The following is a 27429-nucleotide window of genomic DNA, read 5'->3' on the forward strand; positions in this document are numbered from 1 at the left end:
TGAGGTTCTTTAACACCAGGATACAGGCACTTAGAGTTCCTGTCACTGTCTCTCATTTTTGTCAGAGCTGTCCTTCACTAGCTAAATCCTTCCACAACCTGTGTTAACCTACTTCCTAGTCCCGTCTCCACTGGATCCTGCATTTAGGTCTTTTGGTCAAATGGCATTCTGTCCTCTTTCTTGAGGTCAAGGAGGTTACCAGTACTGGAGTGTGTGAGATGTAGCAAGGGCTGAGGTGTCAACATCAGTGGTTGTTGCAATGGCGATGAAATAGTCTCCATATTTTATTAAATGCCCAGAAACTTCATTAATGCAGAGTTGGTGCCTCATGCCCTTCTAGAATGTGGAGAGTGATAAATTAACCCCTCTGAAAACCAAGAAACACAAAGTTAAGATACATACCACCCCCCACAGTGCATACTTAACTCTCTCTCTCTCTCCCCCAAACTCCTGGTGCTGGTGGTAGCCATTGGGAATGGTTCAGTAAGGGAGGTGGCTTCTCTATCTTGTGAGGGATAGCTCAGTGGTTTGAGCATTGACCTGCTAAATCCAGGGTTGTGAGTTCAGTTCTTGAGGGGGCCATTTAGCGATCTGGGGCAAAAATCTGTCTGGGGATTAGTCCTGCTTTGAGCAGGGGGTTGGACTAGATGACCTTCTGAACCCTGATATTCTATGATGTCTTCAGATCAAGATTGTGGCTGCCTTGTTGGAAGATGCTTTAGTCATTCACAAGTTATTAGGCTCAAAACAGGAATAAGTGGGTGAAATGCTCCGGTGTGTGTTATACAGGTCAGATTAAACAATCTTTTGGTTTATTGTGGTCTCTAACTCTATGAATCTACAATAAATAGATCTGAGGAGAGATAAAGAGAATGTTCCACTGTGTTGTGTTCCACATATTTGAATTCCCAGCATTTATCTGCACACATTCTAGCTGCATTAACTGTTTTAAGAGTAGCTGTATTGAATGTTGGAGGGATTCGTTGGAGCAGCTTGTCAGAGCTGTGACTGATACAAAGTGCTTGTTTACTTAAAGAGATCAAGTATGCTTCCTTTCAGCATTGAATTTTGTAGATTGTGTCAGTGGAGGTGCACAAGGATATCATCTTCCAAGGGAATTGTCTGCAATCTGGTGGCAAATATGGCAGTAGCCTCTAGGGCTTACGGCTTGTCTACTAATGAAATTGTTCAGGAATAATGATTTCTGAATAGCTCCATGTGTGAACACTTATTCCACATTTTAAATTCTATTTCAATTTTTAAATTCACCTGTTATCTTATTCTGAAATAACTTGTAGAAGTTATTTCATGTAAGGGAGGAGGGATAGCTCAGTGGTTTGAGCATTGGCCTGCTACACCCAGGGTTATGAGTTCAATCCTTGAGGGGGCCACTTGGGGATCTGGGGCAAAATCAGTATTTGGCCCTGCTAGTAAAGGCAGGGGCCTGGACTCAATGACTTTTCAAGGTCCCTTCCAGTTCTAGGAGATGGGATATCTCCATTAATTATTATAAGGAACTCTATTGGTAAGTGTGATTGGTGTGTGTGTGTATGTGTAACATTTAGGAAGTCTCGAGTAGTTTTAATGTAGTAGACTGGGTGAGCATAGTGTGGTGTAGGTAGCTCCTGTTTGCTACACCTGACCTAAACCAAAGTTTTGTCTTAGCAAAGATGAGGTTTCTTTGTTCTGTAGTGCTCACATGCTTTGTTTTCAAAGTGTTCTGTAGCATGTCAGAGTAGAGTGCTAGTATGTATGTGCTGGGGTATGGGCAGTTAAGGTGTTGCAAGGGTGGCATGTGCCTTAACTTTGTATGTCCTGGTTTTCAGAGGCTTAAGTTTAGCCATGCTCCACAACTGGAATGGCATGAGACACCTCTGGGCAACCTTAGCTTGTGTTAATGAAGTTTTGGGGCATTTAATTTACCTGGTCTATTAAAAAATAATTTCTCAGCATCACCATGCATCACAGACCCAACTCTGCTCCTTCACTATCTCTGGCTTCCTGGCAGTGATTACCTCAGTCACAGAAGGCACTGGCTGCATGTTAGTTGCTTCACTGTTCCTGCATTAGCTCCAGGGTCTCTGCCTGTTCACCACAGTCTGAGAATCTTGCAAGCAGCACAATAAAGTAAGACTCAATATCCTGCTTACTATATATGCTGCTTGTCCCAGATTGTCTTTGAGTACCATGGATAAAGAGGGACATATAATGAGGAAAATTTACTCCCTGCCAACTTCTGTAATCCAAGGGAGCTCTAGCTCAAGTGCTTCTGCTAATAGTAACTGTGGTTGACACCATAGGTAACACGCCTAACTCTGGAAAGTGCCCTGAGATATACAATAGCAACAAATAGTTAGAACTTCTCTACTTATGTCTCAGACAAAAGATATCTTCAGCAGCATGATGCTACGTAACACCAATCTTGGGACATTGTTTAAGTATTATTAAAGTACTGACTCATAGTAACAAAGTACTGGCTCCTGCAACAGCCAGGTTTTAATTATACATTGAGTTATAGACTTGGCCTCACATTCAAGATCTTAAAGTGCCTTACAAAGGTGGCTTAGTATTTATCCACATTTTACAGTTGTGAGACTGAGGTACAAGAGGTTTTGATTTGCTCAGTGTCCCACAATGAGCCAATCTGATCAAAACTTTAGACAGTGCTATTTCCACAGCATTTGTCCATTTTTACCTAACTTAATTTGAAAGATTGAGGTCACTTTACTGGGTGGATATAGCTAAATTAAACCAATATTATTTTTATTAAAATACTTGCATATTAGAACAAATTAATTATGTATATACGTCTATCTGTAAAAGTAGAAACTTACCTAAATCCACTACAGTTATATTAAAAACAATATACTGCCAAATGTAAACTATTCAGAAAATGGGGGGGTTGTTGTCTTGTGGCATAAGTCTTTTGAATATAAATTTTTTGGCCTCTTAAACCTGTAGTATTCAATTTATACAGAAGAGGTCACTCTGTAAAATTTAATATTGCAGTTTGTCAGTTGTAACAGTTTACATAAATGTTGGATGCAAAGAGAACATACACTTTTTTCCTCAGATATTTTAAATAAAATGATGGAAAGAGAACTGCAGAGAAATAACTCAAACACTAAAGATGTTTTATAGTATAAATTGATCTCTCAGTGCAGCATTAATTTGTTAGTACTATTGCTTAATGTAAAATTAATTTTGGCTACTTTTACTTCTAGATGTTCTGATAAAAACTTCTAATTTAAAATTTATTATCTTATTTTTTTAAATGTGAAAAAATACTTTAAAGCATCCCACCCATAGATGAAGCTTTAATTAAAGTCATGAATGAATCAATGTCACAGAAAGAAGGACATGAGAGAACAGGCTAGATTAGAGAGAATTAAAACCACACTGCAGAATATAAGTAGATTCTATTATGATCTTGAAACCTAAATTTATAATTGATGATGATGGATAACACCACCTATTAGTCTTGTTGACAGAAGAAAGACTCAAGCTAATTTTTAGTTTGTTTCCTTCCAATTTTTAAAAACATGCTCTCTAACATACCTTATTGAACTCTTGCGTTGGTAGACACTGAGGTAAGGAGACCAATTGTAGGAGAAAGTGACTTATGCAGATGCTCAGGCCTCTGAAAACCAGAGGTCCAGTTTGCCATTGGAGTAATTATTTGTATGAAGGAGTGCATAGGGGCCTGAACAGGGCCCCTTTTGTGCTAGACACTGTATAAAGCGATAACAAAAAGTCCCTGCCCTGAAGAAACTACAATTTAAGTAAATCATAAGAGAAACTTCATATCTAACTGAATAGGAGTGAGAGAAATTTGATCAGAAAAGGTCGTGTGTGAATCCAAAGTGCAACTCTGTAACAGTATAGAAATCTTCACATTATACCCACTAATCTACATTTGTGTAAACCTTCCAATATACAAATACTATAAGTAAAATTTTCTTTACATTTAAATTACATATAATCAGCAATATACTAGCCTGTTCTGCCTCCCAAGTTGGGGGGAGAATATCTTAAATTTTCATGAGAAGAACTTTCCATACTCAGTCTGCTACTTGCATGTTCTACAGCGAACAATCCTGCATTGGCAGTGACTTAGGCTGGGTGATGATTGAAGGAGTTTTTTCTATTTCTAACATCCATAATACTTACTCATCGGCCCTGTTACAGAGTGCATCTCTTTCTCCTAATGTTCTAACAGGGAGAAGTATGCAAAATAGATTGAGCCAAGGGCAGGGAGGGTGGGGGGAAGAGAGAGAAGGAGAGGGAGTGGCTGTTCTTTCAGTCTATGTTTTCAAATCAAGTCCTGCCCACCTGTGATGCCCAGTACATTGTGTAGATGTGCACAATAACTGCCACTCTTCTTTGTATGCTTTACTGAGCAATTAAATAGTTATCTATGCTGCTATTTTAAATTGAGTAGTAAATGTCCCATTAAGATGAATCGGAGTGTTCCATACCACTTACAGATATTGTTTTGTACTGTCGGTAGAGAAGACATCAGTACCTTGAGTTAAATGCAGTTCATATCTTGAAGGTTTTTATTGTAATCATAAAGATTAGGACTTTTAAAAAGAAGTAAAGGTTAAATTCTAGAGCATTTTTCTCCCAGAAAAAAGTACCAGCTCCTCGTGCCACGATGAACCAAATTCAATCTCTGCTGCAAGAGGGATATTTCTAGGATATTTGGGATGTCAAACATTAGTTGGCTCTAGGAGAGGCCTTCATGAATGGTAACATCACATGACATGTACAGACTGTCACCTACAGTGTACTGGAATGTGAGACCTAGGAAAATCAAAGTTTGCTAGTCATCCTAATATTTGGAGAGCAACTCAGTTTTCATGGCTCTGTACTGAATCCTGCCAACTTAGTGTGCAGAATAATTAGAGTTCCAAATGTATAGCAGTGTCTGCTGATGTTGCAAAGGGAAAGCATTGTTGCACATTTTATTGCATAAAGGCCTCATGATCTCTGTATCATGGCTTTGTTTAATCGTTTTTTTAGAGTGTAGTGTTTTTCATGCCATGCCATAGACGATTCATGCCTTCCCATACTGGGGGGCACAATCTAAAGGAGAGGACACATGACCACCCCACATGTCTCCTTTGCCCAGGAATTCCCCTCGCCCTGTGCCCAGGCCAGGGCCACCATGCTTTCCCTGCCACACCAGAGTTACCTGCAGGAGGGGGCTCTGTCCTGCTGCTGCTGTGCCTCCCCCCTCCGCCCCTCCACATGTCCCTCTCCCTCCCTCACCAGCAGGCCAAACAGATATCTGGGAGGAGGGGCACTTGACCCCCTCATGCATCGTTTCTGCATGTTATAGGGAAGACCTCTAGGTACATAGACATGCTTTCTAATTGAAAGCATTGCACTGATTCCCATTGGTTTCCAATGTAGTCATAAGACACCTAGTGTTGAAATGGTTTATGAAACTCTCTAAACTTGTCCCAGATTTTTATTCCACTTTCAAGACAGTTTTGCCTGGCTGTGGGTTTTGTTACAAAAGTTCTATACAGAATCCATCTTCCAATGCTTATGATTGCAACTGATCGGGATCGTCAACCTTTGGAACGCGGCCTGTCCGGGAAATCCGCTGGCGAGCCAGGACAGTTTGTTTACCAGCACTTCCCTCGGCACATGCCACTTCCCACAGCCAATTGGCCTGGAACGGCGAACTGCGGCCAGTGGGAGCTGCAATCAGCCGAACCTGCAGATGCTGCAGGTAAACAAATGGTCCCGCCCTGCCAGCGGATTTCCCTGTTGGGCTGTGTTCCAAAGTTTGCCAATCCCTGACCCTTGGTAAATTGTTCTAATGGTTAATACTGTTCACTGTTAAAAAATTACCTTATTTCCAGTCTGGATATGTCTAGTTTAAACTTCCAGCCATTGGATTGTGTTATACTTTCTCTGCTAGATTGAGGTGCCATTATTAAATATTTGTTCCCCACATAGGTACTTATAAACTGTAATTGATATTTGTAATGGTATTTTTAAAACTTCTTATTGTCCTTAACGCTGCTGGCCTTAGATTTCTCCTTCTGCCCCCTGCATTCCCTTATCTATTTTCTACAATTCTTAGCTTCTGATTTATACTTCTTATGATTGACCTCCCCTTTCTTTAATTTGTTATATATAATTTTATTTTTATAGCTGGCTTCAGTTCCCTTTTAGATCAGGCAGTTTATTTTAACTATGGCAATCTTCTTCCTCATTTCTGAAATTGTGGCTTTATGGGAACCTACTACGGTAATTTAAAATTATTCCTCACTATCATTTAAAATTATCCAATTAAATTCGTTCTTCCATCTGAGTTGGGTCATAATTATTTTCACCTTTGGGAAATTGGCCCTTTTCAAGCAGCAAGTATATATATATTACTAGGCTGGATTTTATTCTGCTTGCACATATTAAATGTGATCAATTCAGGATCACATATAAAAGAGAGAGACCCTCTTTCAGGTGAGTCCCACAGTGTTTGGGGGTTTTATTATACGTCTATCCATCTCGCCTTAGTATTTTTTCCTGCGCTGCTGGCAGGTTGCTATGGCAGCTGGATGTTGGGAGTAAAAACCTTGGTTGCACAGAAGCGCCTCTTTGCTTTTGGCCTGAGCAGCGCTTTGTCTCTCTCAATTCCCATATGTGGCTTATGCTGCCTGACTCTGAGCTCCTATGTGCAACTCTGTGTCACGCGTGTCCCTGCATCGAGGTGCTGTGTACGGTGCCGCAAGAGCTTTAGCAAGGAAGATGGCCGAGAAGGGACTTCGGCTGCCTATAGGGGGGAGCTAAATCTGGGTTTCGTGTCAACCCATCCCAGCCACCTCCTCCCAGTCACTGAGCGGCGGCCCGGCGCTTCCCCGGCCCCTCTCTCGGCCGGCAGGAGGCGGTGCGGCCCCGCGGAGATCTGGCGGGGAGGGGACGCCGTTGCGTTGCTATGAGCGGGCGGCCGCGCTGCCGCTGAGTAGCTGGGGCGCTGCTGCGGGTCGGTGCTCGCCGCGTATCCGGCGGCGCGGGCTGGCTGAGCAGGGGGAGTATGAGGCCGGCGCGGACGGGACGCAGCGGGGCCCGGCACCAGAGCTCCCTGCGCTGAGGCGCGGCAGGCAGCAGCGGAGATGGCTCGCGCCGGGGCTGCGGCGGAGGCTCTGCCCGGAGACTGGCCCCGGGAGGCGGCGGCAGGAGACGCCTCCTGCCGCAGGGAGGACGAGGCGCGGGACGCGCTTTCCCTGGAGCAGATCCTGAGGCTCTACAACCAGCCCATCAACGAGGAGCAGGCGTGGGCCGTGTGCTACCAGTGCTGCGGCTCCCTGCGGGCCCGGGGCCGCCGCCGCGAGACCCCCGCCGCCAGGGCGGAGGCGGCCTCCCACGTCCGCATCTGGAAGGACGGAGCCGTCACTCTGGAGCTGCCCAGTGGGGCTTCCCCTCCGGCAGCAGGTGAGGCGGCCAGGGGCGCCCTGCGGGTACAGGCTGCTCCCACCCCGGGCCTCCCTCTCACAGTGACCCCGGGTCAGGGGCTCGGCTCTAGGGTGACCAGACAGCAAGTGTGAAAAATCGGGATGAGGGTGGGAGGTAATAGGAGCCTATATAAGAAAAAGACCCAAAATAGGGACTGTCCCTATAAAATCGGGACATCTCGTTACCCTACTCGGCTCCCTCCCGGCACCCACCCCCGCAGCCCTGTGGGTGAGTCTGAGCCCCGGGCCCTTCCCTTTTCCCACCGCTATTGACCTGGGGCTGTTCAAGCCTCCGTCCCTTCCCCACGTCCCCGGCTTCCCCCCTCCAGCCCCAGGGAACTGAATCTGGTGTCTCCCTCCCCCCCATCCTTTCCCGTTCACACTGGGAGTAAATCCCTTTCCCCAGGACCCCGTCCGCCTGCGGGCACGGCGATTCTGCTCCTGGTTCGCCCGTGTGTGAATCCCGCTGTGTATGAATGTCTCATTTCACCATCCCTGCTATAAATGGCTGTATTGAACTTGGGTCAGGGGTCTCCCATGTTGGGTCCTATTGTACATCTTGTCTCCCCCCATGGTGGTTGTTGCGGAGACGAGCAGCACAGAGCCCGCAGAATGGCAGAGAATTATAGCCGGACCGCTCGGGGAGGCGGGGCCCCAGGGGGGGTGTGTGTGCTGCACTTTAGAAGGGGTCAGAGCAAATCGGACTCAGTGGCTTTCTTTGCGATAGCTTGTCTAGTGTAACACTGCACTGGTTCTACCAAGCTGGACTGACTAACAGTGCCCCAGGTGCACAAGGGTGTGTGTGTTGATTTGGAGAGCTCCGGCGGCTCCTTCAATCAGAATCCTTCTGCTGGTGGGAGAGGGAGCCGGGAGAAGGGAAATCGATGAAAGCTGCCCATGTAGGTCAGCATGACGAGGGGGAAGGCGCTGCAAAGCAAAACAAAGAGAGCAGCTGTCAGAGAGACCGTGCACAGTGTTCGGAGGACTGAATGTTGAGGGGGAGGAGGAGGTATTAACGGTGTATGCCTTCTTTTGTGCCTTTGTTTGTGCCATTTGGCATCCAAAAAAAAAAAAAGTAGTAAATTTTTCGGGAGAAGACCAAATTAACAGAGGCATATAGTGGTTAGGGAGTAATACTATAACATATATAATAAAAGCTTATTTGTATGCATTTTTGATATCCAGGGTAGAACATACAGGATATGAAATATATTTTAAATGTATGACGCCCACACAGATATACAATATGTATGTGCAGTATTTTATAATGGATTATAATTATAGTGTATAATATATATTTTGGTGTCTGAGTAATATAAAACCATATTATAAGTATTTATAAGATGTACCTTTCAAATGTCTCTGATTATATTACGTTTCCTAAAACGTTTTTGAAAACAGATCAGCATCTTAGAACACTCACCAGAAATAGATTGATGTTATAGATAGGTATGGTAACATTAGCCAAATATCAAAACAATCTATATCTGCCAGTGACATAGCACATACCACTAGGTATTTTAAAGCTTATAGAAATAATGTATTTTCAGTTGTCATCAAATTTTTAAGTTCATGGAGTTTCAAAGCTCATGTTCATAAGTGAAAAAGCCTATAAGCTCTTTTTTATGTAAACGAAACTTGATTTCTGTATGAAATCTAAAACCGTCAGTATGAAGGATATAAAAGTGAAGCAGATCTCACAGATAATAGCATCCCAAAAGTCCACATCGTGATAAGAGTAAATGTCAGTGAAATTCCTTAATAGGAATCAAGATTTGAAAATTGATATAAGACAGAGGATTATTATATAAAGTCTTCAAAATGGGAGTAACATAAATTAAGCATTTAGAACATGAATACTAATCTGGAATTATGAATTAATGAAGTCTTTTAAAAGATGTCTGTCTGGACAAACAGTGGCAGAGAATTACAGTAATCCTGTCTGGAACTAGTGAGGGTGCATACAAATATCAAAATACATAGGGTGAAAAATAAGACCTAATCTTGTGATATTAGTCTAACGGAAATTCCAATTTAAAATTGATCTGGAATGCTTTTTAAATAAATAAATAAATAAAAAGTCTGATATTACATCAATTGAAAATTTTACACAACTCCTACTAACCAGTGGGACAAAACCTCCACAACCAGCCCCTGCATTTTGCAGGGACACAGGAAGAGAGTTGTGCACTGCAGAAGCACATTTTACTTCTAACATTTTCAATCAGACATTTTTTCAGAAAATGTATTAACTTATTACATCTCTCTCGTTTTTGTTTATACCTCCTTTCCTTTCCTGGCTTCACTCCACTTCCTCTTTTCTTTCTTATAACAGATCATGATATATCTTTTTCTTAGTTGCCTTCAGTAAGGCCCTGTCTAGGCAAGGATTAAAGTGTGATGTAAAGCTCAGGCTCCTCATTAGGCCTTAACTTGACCAGTTTATCTCATGTTAAATGTAGTGTGCCTTGTCTACCCTAGACTTCTAAAATGTGTTGCTTAGCTAATACAACTCTACCCCGATATAACACAGCCCGATATAACATGAATTCGGATATAACGCGGTAAAGCAGTGCTTGGGGGGGCGGGGCTGCGCACTCCGGCGGATCAAAGCAAGTTCAATATAACACGGTTTCACCTATAAGGCGGTAAGATTTTTTTGTCTCCCGAGGACAGCGTTATATCGGGGTAGAGGTGTATTATACTTTAAATCCTAGTATAGACAAGGCCTAGTTTTTTTTTTTCTTTTCCATTTTTCCCTCCAACCCCTTATATAATGTTCTCTCTTTTCCTACATTTTATTCCCTGTCTTCTCCTTATTTTTTGTGTGTCACCCTCAAACATCTATTCATATTACCTACTCATGTTTAGGTCTTGAAAATCTTACTATACACCTAAGAGCCAGAGAACCAAACCCGTTACCCAAAGATTGATATAAAAGATTGGGTGGAGGAGGTGGCCAAGGGGGCAATGCTTCTTCCTCCCCATATACTGGAAAAAGGAAAGATGCTGGGATTCCTAGATCCTGCTCACTGGCTCCATCTTTTGTATCAGCCTCCAGCTGATAGGTGTCTGATAAATTTGAATCCTCCACTCAACACCACCCATGGCTGCTGAAAGGGAGCAATGTTCTCTGTGTTCCTCCCTCCCACCCTATATCCTTCTGACAGCTGTAATTTTTTGGGAGTGGTTTTGCAAAATATACCTCTTCCTCAGCTTTCTGGATTCTGCCAAGGTGTTCTGAGGGTGTGCGTTCTTTAGTACTATTCTCTCAGCCTCTGTTTTAAGGTCCTCTTCTGCAGTGGGTAGGTGTAATGCTTCTGGCTCATGGCTTTCACAAGCAGCAATAACATGAAATAAACCTGATTCTAGCTTTTCATTGCTACTCACAGTCTTCTGGTTAGTAGCAATGAAAATTAACAAGAATCATAGTTTCATTTTGCTGTAGCTTCGGAAGCAATGAGCAGTAGCACAGGCACTGGAGCTGTCTGTAGACTTAGGAAGACAGCACTGCATTAGTTTGTGTTTGGAAGATTAAACCGACGTTATCTCCACAAACATAAAAGCTAGAAATTAATTACTATTTAAATTAAAAAACAGATTCTACAGAAATTGATGGCATTTTTCCAGAACAGCTTCCTGCAAGTGGACTTTTCAAACCCTGCCTTACATCATTAGGGGAATACACAGCTATTTTTGAATTTACAAATAAATAGATTTTTAAAATGAAACTGACTAGACTTAGCATATAAAACGAAGAAACACAGCTTTGTTCTGTTCCTCCTGCAGAAATTGATGGTATCACAACTAGTTCAGATGAGCATAAAGGGCCTGATCCAAAGCTCAGTGAAATGATTTGTAGCCTTTCCATTGACTTAAATTGGTTTTGGATCAGGCCCAGGGTTACCTACCATAAAGAGCTGTGTAGGTCTGCAATGTCATCAGTTTGTACAGAAGAAATAACTCTGAAGTTGGGTCCTATGAGGTACATGAAAGAGAAAACGATTCTTAAATACTTTGTTTTAGTTATCTGTGCATTATGTTAATGATTAGGATCCTACATTTTTAAACATTTAAAATATTTTTTTCTGTTAAATTTCTAATGAATAAAAGCAAAGATATTCTGAATTTAGGTGCTAGTCCATCCTACTCATCTTTATTCCTGCAGGGCATGTGGAGCTCAAAAGCTAGTCTCTTGCACCAAGCTTTATTTTTCTGTAGTATACACATAAGCATATTTGATTCTAGCTTTATTGTACAGGTTTAATTTATCAAAAGAAGCAAATACTGGATGTTGGTTGCTGTTTTTGTATACAATGGAATCCTGTGTGTATGGGCAAATAAAGGAGTCCCCCGAGAATGGTATCTTGGTTTAGTGAACATTCAGGCTTTGTTGAGGATGTGATCAGTCATGCCTGTCAGTATAGCATATGCTAATGGAACAGCAAATGCAGAGATAAAGCAGTATTACAGAATTTGCTTTAGAGATGCCTATAAAGTACCTGTCTGTCTTCAGAGTATATTGCAAATCTCATCAGTTTGCTAGATGGGGAAGAAATAAACATTAAAAATGTAATAAGTATAAATAGATTAATCTAGCAGAAATGAAGTGCTGAGTCCACTATGATCACCTTAGTGTGAATCATAATTACTCTGGTATGTAAATGCTACAGATATGTGGGTTCTTATATAAAATTGCAGAAACCAAGAAGGTACAAAATATGTTTAACTCAAATGGTTTGTCCTTCGTTACTTATGTTTTATGAAAAATTAATTTATAGCAACATTTGATAAAATGCCAGAGCAGATAAAAACAAAACCTCTGTATAAGTTAGATCAGTGTTTCTCAGTCTTTTTGGTACCAGGGACTGGCTTGCTGCCTTCCTAAACTGTGTCAGGGAGATCTCAGAGACCGGCAACTGGTCATTGAGAAATATTAGAACATTTTGGTGTAGAGATGTTTCATTATATAAATGCTATTGTGAATAAGCATTTCTTATATATTATTTAAACCTCAAGCATATAGTTGAGGTGACAGTTATATGACTATTAAAAACTGATATTAAATCCTTGGCAATGTATTCATCAGTGTTAGAGTTGAACAAATATAAGGTTACTTTTCAGAAATAAGGTTGTTGCTGTAACTGATCTGCCAAATTTTAGTTATTAAAAGCTCTAGCTTACATATTCCTTACATATGAGAAAATCTTTGAGATGGAAAAATATACTCAGAAGTCTCAGTTTCCTTTACGTGCTCCCTTAGGGCCAGATCCAATACCTGTATAAAGTCAATGTATAGGTGTCTGTTAACTTCAGTGGGGATTGGATTGAGCTCCTAAAGAGGAGGGATGGCTTTGAGGAATTGTGGAGGGGGCAAGCGGTGGTTTGAAAATCTCACAAAGCCAGTCTCCAGCTGTCAATCATGAGGGCTGGCACATCCACAGTGCTCCCTTCCCATTCTCTACTGAGCGTGTGGCTTCCCAGAGAACGGTGATGTCAGTGGATGTTCTTTTCCACCATCCTCCACCTCACACGCCCACTGATAGAAGGCAAAGTGGAGAATTACTGCTCGTTTGACCAGCATTAATTATTATGCACATTTAATCCTCAAAATCTTCCACTAGTTGATGGAAGCACAGAGAATGTGTGCTCCTTGCCTCTACCCCAAAAGATTTGTAGAGTGTTGACTACAGAGTGGTTTTCACGGACTGTATACTGTAGGGGAATGGTTTCTGCTGTTCTGCCCTTCTTGCAGCCTTTGTGTGACTCTATATTGGAAAAGAGTATATGGGGCCTATTAACTTCAGATCTAGTTCATGGCAAGAAATGCTTTTTGCCCATCGGTCTTTCAAAAAACATTGTTTAGAAAAATATATATAGGTTATTTTTAAAGAAAGGAAAGACATCATACTTCTAGTAGTATTGACCCTTTGAAAGAAAATGGTGTGACAGATGGCAATTTCCTGTAATATTTTCAACAAACCTTTTTGAATTAAGTTAAACTTTACTGAATTAAGCTTAAGTATTTTAGAAGCCCATTATGTTAAAAATGCAAATGGTTTATGTATTGTGGGATTGTATGGAACTTCTTTAGGAGAACAAGAGGATTAATGCAATCTTTGGGAGATATTAGGAACTTCAAAGTACTTTTTGAGACAATACGTATGAAGTAGATTTCCTAGGAAATATTGGTATAAAGGAAATGCAAATTAAACACCTGGAATCTATCCATTTGAAGCTGTAGAGTTGAGCAGAGACTTGTTGTCTGGCTGATTACATATTCAGGTTTTCTTCAAAGAACCTAACCAGATAAATGAGTGATTCACAGATTCATGTGTGGTTACTGTTCTGGGCAGAAGAGTGTTATGAATTCGAAACGACAGGAACATCTGTGTGTGGGGGTTTTGAAGGACAGCTCACCTACCAGAGCCCATGCTGGAGTTGCATCTCTGGTAAGCTTATTAGCATGTGTGCAAGTCCTTCTGTAATTTTTAATATGTTTTCTGTGTATTGCTTTTACCTTAAGAATAAAATGTGCTTACTTAGAACTGTGTGGTAACTTGTAACTGGGGCAATTATATTGTATACCGTCTCTGAGGAAAGAAGCGAAGCATGCCTGCTTAGGAAGACTGTCTTTTGCTGGAAATAACCCAGAGAAGGCAAGGAATTGTTCTGCCTGGAAATATCTTGGTCAGAAGGGGGAGAGATGCTGGTCTCCATCCAAGAGAGATGATGGCTGGAAAGCTGGAAGCCTAGATGGGGTGCCCTTGTGGAACTATAGAGGGGGAGGAGAGGCACAGTTGCGCTGAACTGTGATAAATGCATCAGAATAGCCATGAATTCCCTGTTTTGGTTTTAAAATTTGTTGCTTTTAATATTTGAAAGTATGTATGCTTTGAGAAATTAGTACTCCTTATAAGCTTAAATTAATGTTTAATTATCTCTGACTTTGAGTTTTTATTTTAACATATCCAGAAATGAGACTTACTGCTATTTAATTATAGTAAAGTTTGGTATCCTAAAGCCTCATAATGAAAGGTTTCAGAGTAGCAGCCGTGTTAGTCTGTATCCGCAAAAAGAAGAACAGGAGTACTTGTGGCACCTTAGAGACTAATAAATGCTCTAATAAATTTGTTAGTCTCTAAGGTGCCACAAGTACTCCTGTTCTTCTTAAAGCCTCATAGTTACTTGTAGTCCTCAGTACATTGATAGAGTGGACAGGTAAGAATGGCAGGCATCATTTTATATCAACTAATGGGGTAGGGTGGAAGTGGAACAGACACTAGTCACTAGAAAGGAAGAGAAAAACAATTCTTGTGTTAAGCTGTGAAAGAGCTACCATGAACCTTAGGCCTTGTTACACTGGCTTTTGCCATTGGTGTAGCTATACCAGTAAACTCCATTAATTCTAATCATGGTTTACAGGGATATACCCTGTGCACTAAGAGTTCACACCAGTGCCCCTACATTGATGGCTAAAAACTCTAGCGTAGATAAGACTGGAGAGGGAGATGACAAATAAGAAAAGGACAAAAAACTTCATGGTAAGGAAGAAGTATATTGCCAAAAGACACCTTGTAATGTGTCTACAACATTACTTATGCAAGAAGCCTGACAAAAATAGAGGGTGACCTTGAAGTACACACACAAGGGAATATAACCAAAATGTGGTGGGTTGACAAATCAATGAAGGAATGAGGAATAAATAATGAACAATTGAGATTTTAGGCAAGATCAAAGGAAAATATAAAAGCAAGAAATAGCCTTAAATATAACCTACTGTAATTTAGCCTAAATGTAACCTACTGCTCTAGGAAATATTGGCAGAATTGTAGGATTCAGACATTGTAGGTTATCATGACAATAATGATAATAAAAAGGGTAAGTTAATAGGATTTTGCTATAGAATGCCAGATCAAAGGGAACAATGATGAGATGAAATTTCTGAGACAAGAAAAGCCAAATTGGTGTCCCTAGCCTTTGTTTGCCAGAAGCTGGAAATGGGCAACATGGGATGGATCACTTGGTGATTACCCGTTCTATTCATTCCCTCTGGGGCACCTGGCATTGGCCACTGTCGGAAGACAGGATACTGGGCTAGCTGGACCTTTGGTCTGACCCAGTAGGGCCATTCTTATGTTCTTATGGAATAGTTATTATATATTACTTGAATTACTGTGGCACTTAGGAGCCCTAGTCCTGGATCAGGACCCCATTGTGCTAAGCAATATATAAACAAAGAACAACAATACTGTCCCTGTAGAGTCCTACTGCTCAATCCAAGACCAGCGGGACCTGACTACAATTATGGGTTTGAGTTGGAAAACAACCTGACCCTCTCATGCTCAGGTTGGCTCTCCTCCTCCTGCCCATGGGGTCGGCATGGTGCAGCAGGGGGCTGCGACTGATGGGAGCCGAGGACGCAGCCGCTGCTGCACTGACCCTAAGGACAGGAGATAGTGGCAGTGCTGACTCAGGTTCTGAGGGAAGGGTTAGGTCGGAAAACACCTCAGCCTTCTTGGGTTGGATGGGCTTGGATCTGGTTCAAGTCTCAGTTGGGTTTAAAAATTAGTCCTGAGTAGATATCTAAGTCCCTGCTCCAATAACTCACAATCGAAGTATAAACAAGAGACTCCAGATGATTACAGACAGATGGGGGAGTACCAGGAAACTAGAGACCATATTGGTCATCAGGGTAGTCAGCAGCCTAACCAGCAGTCAAATTTTTTGTAGGCATCACAGAAATGTAGAGTTTTAAGGGAGGTTTTGAAGGAGGATAAGGAGGGCTTTCTGTGGAGGTTTTCTGGGAGCTCCTCCCAAGTGTGAGGGGAATCATGGGAGAAAGCATGAAGGGGCTTGTTTGAAAACTTAACAAATGGGTGGTGGAGACTTGTATTGTGGGCCAGCTAGAGGTGGGAGTTGACATCTTGGTAGTGAATGAGAGATGATAGCTAGAGTGAGGATTGATTATGAAGGAACTTGAAAATGAAGACAGGCATCTTATATCTGAGGTGATAGAGTAGGGGGAGCCAGTGGAGAGATGCAAAGAGCGGGGTGACATGGTCAAAACGACCAGCAAGAAAAATGATATTTGCAGTAGCATTATGAATGAATATAAAGGGAGCAAGATGGCATTTGTCAAGGCCAGAGAAAAGGCTGTTGCAGTAATTGAGACGTGACATGATGAGGGGAATGGAAGATATCTAACACCCTGGACATAAATTATGAAGGATTAATCCTACAAGTTTGGGAACATAGCATAAGAAGGCTATTTTTAATTTTGTGGTACAAGAACTAGGATGGGGGACATTCCTCTTTTACGTTTAGACGAATTCATGAGTTAGCGCAGGGCGATTGATACTTTAGTAATGCTTATAAAAATACTTTTATAATGCTTAATAAATACTGTCCCACTTCAAATACACTCTCAGGTTAGTCTTACTGGCAAATGTAGATAATTAAAATATGATTGAGAATGAAATGTAAATTTTAGCACAACACATTTTCAAAGTAACAGAAGCCAGACAGATATACAATGCAATTAAGAGTATGCAAAAACTAAAGCCAAGGTAGAGAACAAACAACTTTTAAAATGGAGGCATAAGAGGTAAAAAAGACTGTGAGACTGGGCAAAAGTAATGAATTGACAAGAAAGATGAATACAATTGTATGCTGCAGGATTATCAAACTAGGATGGTGGTAAATAGCTTTGGTGAAATCCTGGCTCCATTGAAGACAATGGCAGAACTCCCATTTTCTTTAGTGGAATTAGGATTTCTCCCAATAAATGTCTCCTCTCAGACTTCACATTCCTTTTCCCCTTCTAGTTTACCTGCTGTCCCTACATCTGCTGCCATATCCTAGACTCCCTCTTGCTCCCTCCATATTTGTCTGTCGCCCCATTTCATTTTTATTCCTGTCCTCAACATGTTCCTCCGCTCCCCGATATTGCCCAGCACCTGTAGTCTCTTTTCCTACCTCTCCACATTGCCCTGCAACACTCTCAAGTCTTGGTGTTACCAGCTCCCACAGTTTTATCAAAAGTCTCTCAATATTTGGTGTTCTTAATGCTCCAGCTCCTGGAATCAACTGATTACATCATAATCTCAACTTCAATTTAAAAAAGGAAATTTCCTGTCCTTAAAGTTTCAGAGAGAAGCTTGAAAATGTGACCAGTGTGCACCCTAAAGGCTCAAAAATCTAAGGCAAACTAAATATTATATTTCTAAAATCTCACTATATTTCGGGGCCTGACTCACAGTTTCTAAACACTTGGGGTTAACAATGCTGAGTCTGTTCCCTGACTACTAAATTCCTCAGCACTCCTCTTCCCTCTCTCTGGCCTCCTGCACATTCCGACTACCTGGTATGGCCATCTTGCCTGAGGGCAGCCTGGCTTCAGCCATACTAGAAACGGTGGGAATTATTTCCTATCTTTACTATGGGACAGCCTCACTCCCACATGCAGAATGGGAAGGAAATGGCAGCCAACTTCAGTGAGGACAAACTGGGCTGAAGCCCTATTGGCAATAATGGGGGAGATGGTGGCCATGGAGAATGAGGGCAAAAATTCATGAGACATTATTAATTAGACTAAATATGTATTTTTCCCTTTGTATTTAGTTAATCAAAGGACATCTTCAGCCAGCACTTAATATCACTGGAGTGTCTGATTTTTTTTTTTTTTTTTTTTTTTTTTAAATCTTGAGTGGTACCTGAGAAACACTGAAGGTAGATTTTTCTTGACCTCTAACTTCATCTCCACTCTAGAATGTTTCTGAGTTACTCTCACCAGTTAATCACAGACTTGCATGTTAGGCAGTTCATTGCACATCATGCTATATGCTCTGATGGTTCCACCTTATTCATTGCAGAATACTTTTTTCCCACGCTGATCCTGTCTGAATATGATTATCTACTTTAGGTATACACTTATTTTACACTGTAAGAAAGCAGGCATAGTACTTAAACAGCAAATTAATGTTGCACCTAAAATGAGTTTCAGATGTATTGCTAGGCATAGAATTGCCTCACTTACAGTAGTTATTTTGTGTGTGTGTCTTAGAGGTTTCCTAAAATCACATCAGATATTAATTACAAAGGAACTTTTTGAAACATGAACTGTTAGCCCCTGGAGTGGCCCACAAATTGTTCTGTAAAGAAGCATGGACTACTGATAAATTGGGCTCATTTTAAAAAGGCATTGTATTAGGTGTATGTAGTGTAGTTGTAGCCATGTCAATCCCAGGATATTAGAGAGACAAGTGGGTGAGATATCTTTTATTGGACCAACTTCTCTCTTGTGTTAGGTGCGTCACTTAAAGAGATCAAATATGAAAATGGTTATTTGTTTTACCCCTTCAGACCAATGGGGCTTCTCCTGTTGGTGTAGGGGCAATCCACCTCCCTGAGAGGTGGTAGCTTGGTCGACAGGAGAATTCTTCCATCGACCTCAGCACTGTGTATACAGGGATTTAGGTCATTTTAACAATGCCAGTCAGGTATGTGGATTTTTGACACTCCTGACTGATGTAGTTAAACTGATCAAATTTTCTAGTGTAGACCAGGCCTAAACCCATGATTTTTAGTGTCTAGCAAAGTTATTAATTTAAGATCCCAGGCTTGACTTTTGAAGGTGTTGTGCATGTTTCCTCTGAGGCTGAGGACTGAGAGATCAGATATGGAGTGATCATTTTATGAAAAGTGTTTGCCTACGGGTAATAAAGTGTTTTTGTCTTTTATCATTTTTCTATGTGAGTTCATTTGAGAGCATGATTGTCTGGTTTCACCCTCATAGTTGTTATCGGGGAATGTAGTGCGCTGGATGAGGTACATCACATGTTGTAATAGGCATGTGTAGTACCCATGGATCTTGAAAGGTGTGCTGTGGCGGGAGGGTATTGATCACTGTAGCAGTGGAGATGTGTCTTCAGGTTTTGCATCTGTTGTCACGGCAGGGTCTGTTGCCGCTTTGAGTTGGTGGGTCCTGGTCTGTTGAGTGCTTCTGATGATGAAGTTGGGGGGTTGTTTGTGAAAAAATTCTTTCAGGATATGGTCCACATTGATTATGGGTTGTAGTTGTTAGTGATATCCTGTATAGGTTCCAATGTGAATGCTGCAAAGATGCTTGGGGGTGGGAGGGAGGGAGGAATGATCACATGACTAGACTGACTGTAAATTATGTCTGTCTTATTGTTGTAGGTGTCTTGATAGCATCACACTACTTTAATCCAGATTCTGCAATTCTGGCCAAACAAAACATATTCGTATTCAGTTCCTATTCACTTTCAGGGATAGTGAAAGCTGTTGTGTTGGTTAATACATGAGTAAATGAAATGCAGAAGAGTACAATCATATTTCCCGTTGCTTCCCAACAGTAACAGTTCTACAAGTCTCTGAAGCAAGTTAGCACTGCAACTTCATACAGTGAAATCTGTGTGAGAGGTCACCCTTATGGGTAGTCACCTGTCTATAGCCCATCAGAGAATATCCCAGAGAGAACTGAGTACAGGTTTGCTCCACGTTCCTAATAAAGACCTCCAGTTAGCAATTTATTTTTGTCAGTCACTTGATCAGTTTAAATTTGTACAGATTATATGGGGTGTGATATTTGCTACACATGCAGGATATGATCCTAATTAGTTGTATTCAGCATCTCCTGAGCATAGTCAGCTGAAACATAAACTGTTATCTGCTGTTGTGTGGTACACAGTGAAATGTAAATCTGCTAATGTACTGTACCACTCGTGTCCACTGTTCATAATTTTTGCAAGCATGAAATTCAGTTCTCGTCTATGCTGATACGTTCCTCCTCACAAATATGAAAATAAAAGCTTCAGATTCAATCTGCATATCTTCAGTAGCAACGTAGCTTCAACGCATCTTGTTAAATTATATATTATCTAAAATATATGAAATTAATTTGTTTGGTAGTAACGCTCAAACAAGTCTTTAGATTTTCTTTATGGTAAAGAAATAGAGCATTGCCTTATTGTGGATACGGCAGCAATTATTGTTCCTTTCCCATTGAAGGGGAAGTGACGTTTTTGTTGGCAGGGGGTGCGTGGGGTGGGGCGGGGTGGAGGTTTGTTACAAATGGGAGTTTGTGATGGAAGAATCTAAGACTCAGTCCTGTGTAATCCTGATCCTCATTTGGGAGTTGAGGGTGCTCAGCAATTTACATGGATGTGGATATGCATTGTACAACTTCCTTTAACCCAGCATGCGGAGTGGCATGGGAGAAAGCATGAAGGTGCCTGTTTGAACATGCAACAACTGCGTGATGGAGGCTGGCATCATGGGCTGATTGGAGGTGGGCATTGATGGCTCAATAATGAATTAGAGATGATAGGTAGGGTGTGGATAGATCATTAATGGCTTGGAAAGTGAAGACAAGTAGCTTATGTTTTATGTGATAGAGAAGGTGGAGTCAGTAAAAAGATGCAAAGAGAGAGGCGACGTGGTCAAAGAAATATTGCAGAAATAGAGGGGACTTAGAAGGGTAACAGACTTGTCCCCAAATAATTTTTTATCTACTATGTCAGTTTCTGTGATCTTATGCATAATTGTAGTTAGATCTGAAATGTTATGCAGCTTTACAGAAATATGTTGGTGTCTGTTCTTAATTTATAAAGTACATGTGGCAGAAATTGCGTATGAGGTGGTAAAACAAAGTAATGGTATAAATGGGCTTAAATTGCAGCCAGGCCTGGTTAGGTTGGACATTAGAAAAAACTTTTTAACTGTCAGGGTGTTAAGCACTGGAATAAATTGCCTGCGGAGGTTGTGGAATCTCCATCACTGGAGATTTTTAAGAGCAGGTTAGACAAACATCTTTAAGGGATGGTCTAGATCAGTGGTTCCCAAACTGGGGTTCGCGAAATGTTACAGTGGGTTCTTGGGGAAAAATTCCCTAATGGCGGACATAGCTGTCCCTAGGGACCCCGGGCAGCACGGGGCCAGCAGCCTTTAGCCCCTGGACTTCCAAGAGCTAAGCAGATCAAAGCAAGCCTATCTATCAAACTTCAAGACTCCTTATAAGAAATGGAAAGGGCGGTGGATATTTTTTGCTGTTTTTAAAATTAAACAGGCAGCTAGTATTGTTTTTAAAATTATTATGAAGAACAAGTTTAAGCTTCGTTGTAACGTGTGTTGTTTGCCTGGACTGCTCAAAACCTGAATGCTTGTGTAGGAGGAACTCTTTGAGTTGGCTTCTTAAATACCTTCATGCTGTTTCATATCTGATACTCCTTGATGAAACGTAGGAGCCTTGTCTTATAACAGGCTTATTCAAAGTGCTACAAACTATGAAAGTGAGATCTTGGAAGAGTGTTGCTATTTTTATAATGTAATAAAAATACTGTAATGATTAATAATAAATTAGTATGTAATAAGCATGTCATAAAAACAAATTTTATATTTCCAAGATCACTGCTTTTATAATTTATACTCAGTTAAAGAAGAAAATCCCTGGAAATATTCATTTTTAGGAGGGGGTTCATGAGACTTGACATTTTAGTGAAAGGGGTTCACAAGTTGTTAAAGTTTGGGAACCACTGGTCTAGATAATACTTAGTCCTGCTATGAGTGCAAGGGACTGGACTAGATGACCTCTTGAGGTTCCTTCCAGTCCTATGATTCTATGAAATATGCCTTCTGTTTTGTTGCCCAGTTGGAGCATTTGCAAATAAAGGGGATAAATAACCTAACTTGATCCATCCTATAGATTTGTTACCTTAAAAACAGACCCCAGAGAAATTAAAGGAACTCTATTCTGCCTTGAAAAGTGATGATAAATCTAAATACTGGTGTCAGCATTCGTGAAGTAAGGAAATCTTCTAAAATTCACATGTACTTCCCCCTCAAGAGGAAGCATGTAGGATATATCAAAGGTAAATGAAGGTGTATCTGTATCAGAGATGAACTAGATAAAATGTCATTTTGACAATCTGTACACCTTTGGGCCTCTGTTGAGGCACCTGAACTGTAATTGAAGTTTTGGCTAAGACTGTAAATATCAAGTTTATCCCCTTAGGACCTGAACATTGCTTTAAAATGTAATAGTGAATGCACCTGTTGTGCTCACAGTAGTTGAAACTGTCTAGTAAGTAGTTTTAAAGATCTCATGTGTTGGAGCATTGGAGAGTCATTTCAACCTGTGCCCAGTTTTTTGGTGACTTGAAGTTCTGGTGGATTTCTGTATATCAGTGTTTCCTAAACTTGGGACGCCGCTTGTTTAGGGAAAGCCCCTGGCAGGCCGGGCCAGTTTGTTTACCTGCCGCGTCTGCAGGTCTGGCCGATCATGGCTCCCACTGGCCGGGGTTCACTGCTCCAGGCCAATGGGAGCCGCTGGAAGCGGCAGCCAGTATGTCCCTTGGCCCGCGCCGCAGCTTCCATTGGCCTGGAGCAGCGAACCGTGGCCAGTGGGAGCTGCGATTGTCCGGACCTGCGGACGCAGAAGGTAAACAAACCAGCCTTGTCTGCCAGGGGCTTTCCCTAAACAAGTGGTGTCCCAAGTTTGGGAAACACTGCTGTATATTATTGAATGCTATACACTTTTTGCAAAACATGTATCCTAACATTTGGGGTGTACATTTGTTGGAGATATTTATTAATTGGGCTTTGGAGAAATACCTCCTTATGTTTTTGGAACAGCATTATCAATAAATTCATCTGTTTAAGAAAATAGTTAAATTGTATTTAAAATTTTTAGTGACTGTGTCCTATTTATTTAATGTAACAGTCATGTACATCTTACATGAAACCAAAAATGCTCTGTGCGTGTATACATATGTTGGTCCTCCATGATTCAATTGGAATCATAATGGTCTTAAAAAAAATTAAAAGCAGTCTTTAAAAGACACTCTTGAGTTCTGCCTGCTAATATAGGAAAACAGTGCTAAGCATTCAGTTTATGTTGGCTACAATTCAAGGTGAAGGTGAATGACTTACATTTTTGCGAGCTAGCTGTCTCATACCCGTTAAGGGTATGTTCAACAAACCCATTCAATATGAAAAGTGACTAGCTGAGAAATAAAAATAGATTTTATCTGAATGTATGTTGAATCTTCTTAGTACCCAGGCAGTTTTGTATGTCATTTAAATTTCACACATCAAGTCAGCTTGATCTCGTCTATGTGGTGATATGATGCTAATCAGTTGGTTGAGCTGCATGTTCTTTCTCCCAGCTTGGCAGGAAATACGCTAAATAATACTCCTAGTTTTCTATGCACCTCTGGTCCTTGCAACTTTGCCAATATGTTTTCAACATTTCTCCTCCACTTTCTAAGGGGAATGCTGATGAACTAAATGGCAGAGTCCCTAAGGACTGAACAACAGTGCTAGTAAATGGGGCAGAAGGGCTCACACTTGAGGGGAATGGACAGAAGAGTCAGGACCCACTAGAGCACACTCCTGTCCAGAGCCTGGAATGGAACCAAAGATCCCTGAGTCTCACCATTCCCCTGTTGCAAATATCCGTGAACCCGTTGACATAGCGTCCCATTCCCCTCTAGTACTGCTCCACACCGAGGACAACTACATACTACTACTATCAGCTATTCTGTTAGCTTAAATGGCAGAGATCTGTGTGGTAGATCTAAAGGTTCCTGCCATGGTGATGAACCATGTGGGTGTCAAGAACCCACATGGTGGAATTTCTATTTTTTTTACTTTGCTTTTTAAAAAACCTAGGAATGTACACCTACAAAACTATGTTAAAATAAAATTATTAAGGTTGCAAAGTCAATCGCTCAGAAGTTAGGAAATGCCAGGGGGCTACAGAGTTAGTGTGGAGGCACAATGACTCTCTGCCTAAGTGACCCTGACCTTCTGCAGATCCCCTGAAATCAGTGATTCTGGAAGTGGAATCCCTGTTTGTTGTGCAGAGGAGCAAATCCCATCACCTCCCTCCCCAGTGGAACAAATTAAGGAAAACTCTGATGGGGACCTTGCACAGGTTTCTTCCTGCTGAGAGACATTCTGCAGAAGCTGGCAACTTCTTCTCTTCATGATTTGTGGTCCTATTTGAGTATGTTTACCACAGCAAAAAGGAGCACATGTAGTGAATTCCCTGTACCATAGTCCATCATGTGTTAAGAGTTTAATTCATCTGGGTTCCTTAAGATCAACTGAGTCCATGCTGCTTGAAGTTGGAAGAAAGCCACCAAAGACCCTGGGCCTGAATCCAAATGATTCTTAAGAGCTGCTTTCCCGTCTTATCATATGGATGGATTCTGTTGCTGTCATGCATCTAACTTGCTGAGTAACTTGCTGAGCTTGACTAACAATATTAATTTTAAAAGAAAACAAACAGAAATCCAGTGGTTTTTTTCTCCATTTCCATTTTCCTTCTTACATCTAGTTGTTAAGGGGGAGAAAGGAGGAATAATGACGTATATTAACATGCTCTGTTTCGTGTCTATAGAAAGAGAGAGTGTTCTTAACTACAGCCAGTTATAGATTCCCTGAGCATGTTTTGTGGCATTAACTTGACATATTCAGTAATGTATGTTTTCAATATACAGTATGATCATAGGAGGAGTCCTAGTTAGTGTTTCTGGCTGTCCGAATAAAGGAGGTAGGGAAAGATGGAAAGGTTTCCATCTAATTCTTCTAGAGTTAGTTCTGCTGAACTTCAGGGTCATGAATTATAATTTGGTTGTGTGAGTGCCACATTGCATTTAAAAAAAAAAAAAGGCAGGGCTGGAATTTTTCGATTTATTGATCATTATTTAAATAATCACAAATCAGGCAAAATAAAAAATAGTGTTAGATTAATAAAATGTTGGAAAACTGGATGAGAGAGGCTTACAAGGATGTTCTGAAGAACAACCTTATCTACTTTAATTGTCTCTCTGTGCTTGAACTTATGTATCATGCTTGTATTGATATTTATTACCCCCAAGTAATGATATGAATAAAATGATTGGTGTTTTCTTATGAATCCATTTGGGGTTTAGATATATGACTTAGAGCATGAGGAAATAGATTTTTTTTTTCCTATCTGTCTATAGGTATATGCTGCTGCTACGAGTTTAAGCTTACACAATTTAGTCGCATACATCTAATGATAATGTCAAGTGCATTGAAGCTTCATGTTTATAAAAATAGGCGCTGTGAAGGCTTAAAATAAACAAATTGGTTTTGTTCTTATTAAATATACGTGATGCATAAACGGGTATATTACTTGATCACACATTTCAGTGGAACAAAGAATAGGCACACTCATGTTACCATGATGGAAGCCAGAGAAGTGCCTAATTAAGTTACTGAAAACAGTACCATCACTTTTTACGTACCACGTTAACTGCTGATTATTTTTAAATTGTTTTTCCTTGATTGAAATGGACTTCAAGCAGCAGACTAGAAAAGCACTTTTTGAGCAGTTCAAATGGATCTGTACTGGATATAGCAACGTCTCATGTCAGTGTGGTTTTAAGGGACTTAAATAAGAGTTTAGTTCTGAGCTGGCTGTTGTCTTTTACGTTAAACCATCTGAAAATAACTTTAATTTTTTCCTGCAGGTAAATCAGGACGTTCACACTGCACAGAAACAGAGGTAAGAGAAATATCTCAAATTTCCTGTTGGTGTTTATTAATTCAGCACACCTCTTGCTACAAATTTCTCATAAGTGAAACTGCTGTATATTTTTATCCTACATTTATCATTACCAAGTCCTGCTGTAAAATACAAAATGTATGTATGGCTTGTGTTAATAGCTACATAGTCAGGGAATAGTTTGCTACAGGATACTCTGTCCTACATTCATAAAGGGAAGAAAGAAAGTGGGAAAGATTATGCAGGCAACATACATTGGTTCAATTTTTAGCTAATTTATGTGTTGCATAATGCAGACATTATCTTATTTTGTATAGCTTCTTTCATAGAAACCATTTCCCAATACACTTACTTTAGCTGGCTCAAAGATGGTAATGATTTGTATACTTACTGCATGATCTGAAGCAATTCAAGATGCCTGATGATTCTTTACACTTAGTTTGTCAAGAGTTGGGAGCAAAATAATCAGACGACTGCAAGATCATCATATTTGTGTGAGCAAAGTCCTCATGATTTGTAATATTCTTTTTAAAATTTCCCTTTCCAGAGCCAAGAAGCAAAGAAAGACTTTGCAAAAAATGAGCACTTATTAGTCTGGCCTTGAAAATATCATATTCTGTGCTGCCTGTTGGCTGTGCTATATTAGGAAACTGGCAAGGGCTACACTGGTATTACTGATAGTGCAGGTAAATAAACAGATATTTTAGTATCCTCATGACCCATATAAGTTGCAACAAGTTATTTTGGTCAATGTATCAGCGGCTTTGTGTGTAATCATTTTGCTGACTTGTGACTGCTGAGATAGATTGTAGAACCACTTGTTCTTTCAGATGAATGTCAACAAGGGTTATGAATTTTCATTATAAAGGCATGTTTAGGAGATTAGAAATATACAAACAAGCGTTCGTCTGCTGCCTTTCATGAAATAATACATAATCCTTTTACCACACTTAAAGCTGGATATGAAGGTGATTAATATTGTTAAACCATGCAGAGCATTTCTCTCTACGAAGTAAACACCATGTTGAGTAAAGGCAAATATAATTTTCTAAATATTTGCTTAGCATATATTCAATTGATATCTGTGACCAGTGTCAAACAAACAAAATAAATAAAATGTGTTTAAAGGTTGCTTTAAAAATATTCAGTACGTGATCATAATAGATGTAAATATTCTCAATTATATTAAAATATACTGAAGTACAAGACTCTCTTACCACATATCAATACAGATAATACTTTGTATACATTCATTACGTTTCTTTTTTAATTTACCATATTTTTTTGAGTACATAAATACTATGGATCAGATTCTTAGTCCTAGTTCCTGTACACATGTAATATGGCTATAGGTGGCCAGTTGGGATTTCCCCTGACAGAGGGAAATTATCAATTGACATA

At 40.5% G+C, this 27429-nt stretch overlaps 1 protein-coding gene and 1 long non-coding RNA gene across 2 annotated transcripts in view; one reads left to right on the forward strand and one right to left on the reverse strand.

The window, feature by feature from the left end:
- Positions 1–6684: 6684 nt before the first annotated feature.
- Positions 6685–27429, forward strand: part of SPIRE1 (spire type actin nucleation factor 1) — a gene marked incomplete in the record, with an annotated part of 193860 nt that continues 173115 nt past the window's right edge. Inside the window, 2 exon segments of the mRNA XM_034762583.1 lie at positions 6685–7449; positions 25994–26028. Of these exon segments, the coding sequence (XP_034618474.1) occupies positions 7131–7449; positions 25994–26028 (354 nt within the window).
- LOC117873334 lies at positions 7848–26680 on the reverse strand. The gene is made up of 3 exons (XR_004644695.1): positions 26420–26680; positions 11381–11447; positions 7848–8396 (listed from the first exon to the last, which is right to left on the reverse strand). It is a non-coding gene; the product is annotated as an uncharacterized LOC117873334 (long non-coding RNA).

The sequence above is a fragment of the Trachemys scripta genome, chromosome 2 (assembly GCF_013100865.1).
Source record: "Trachemys scripta elegans isolate TJP31775 chromosome 2, CAS_Tse_1.0, whole genome shotgun sequence".
NCBI lineage: Eukaryota > Metazoa > Chordata > Testudines > Emydidae > Trachemys > Trachemys scripta.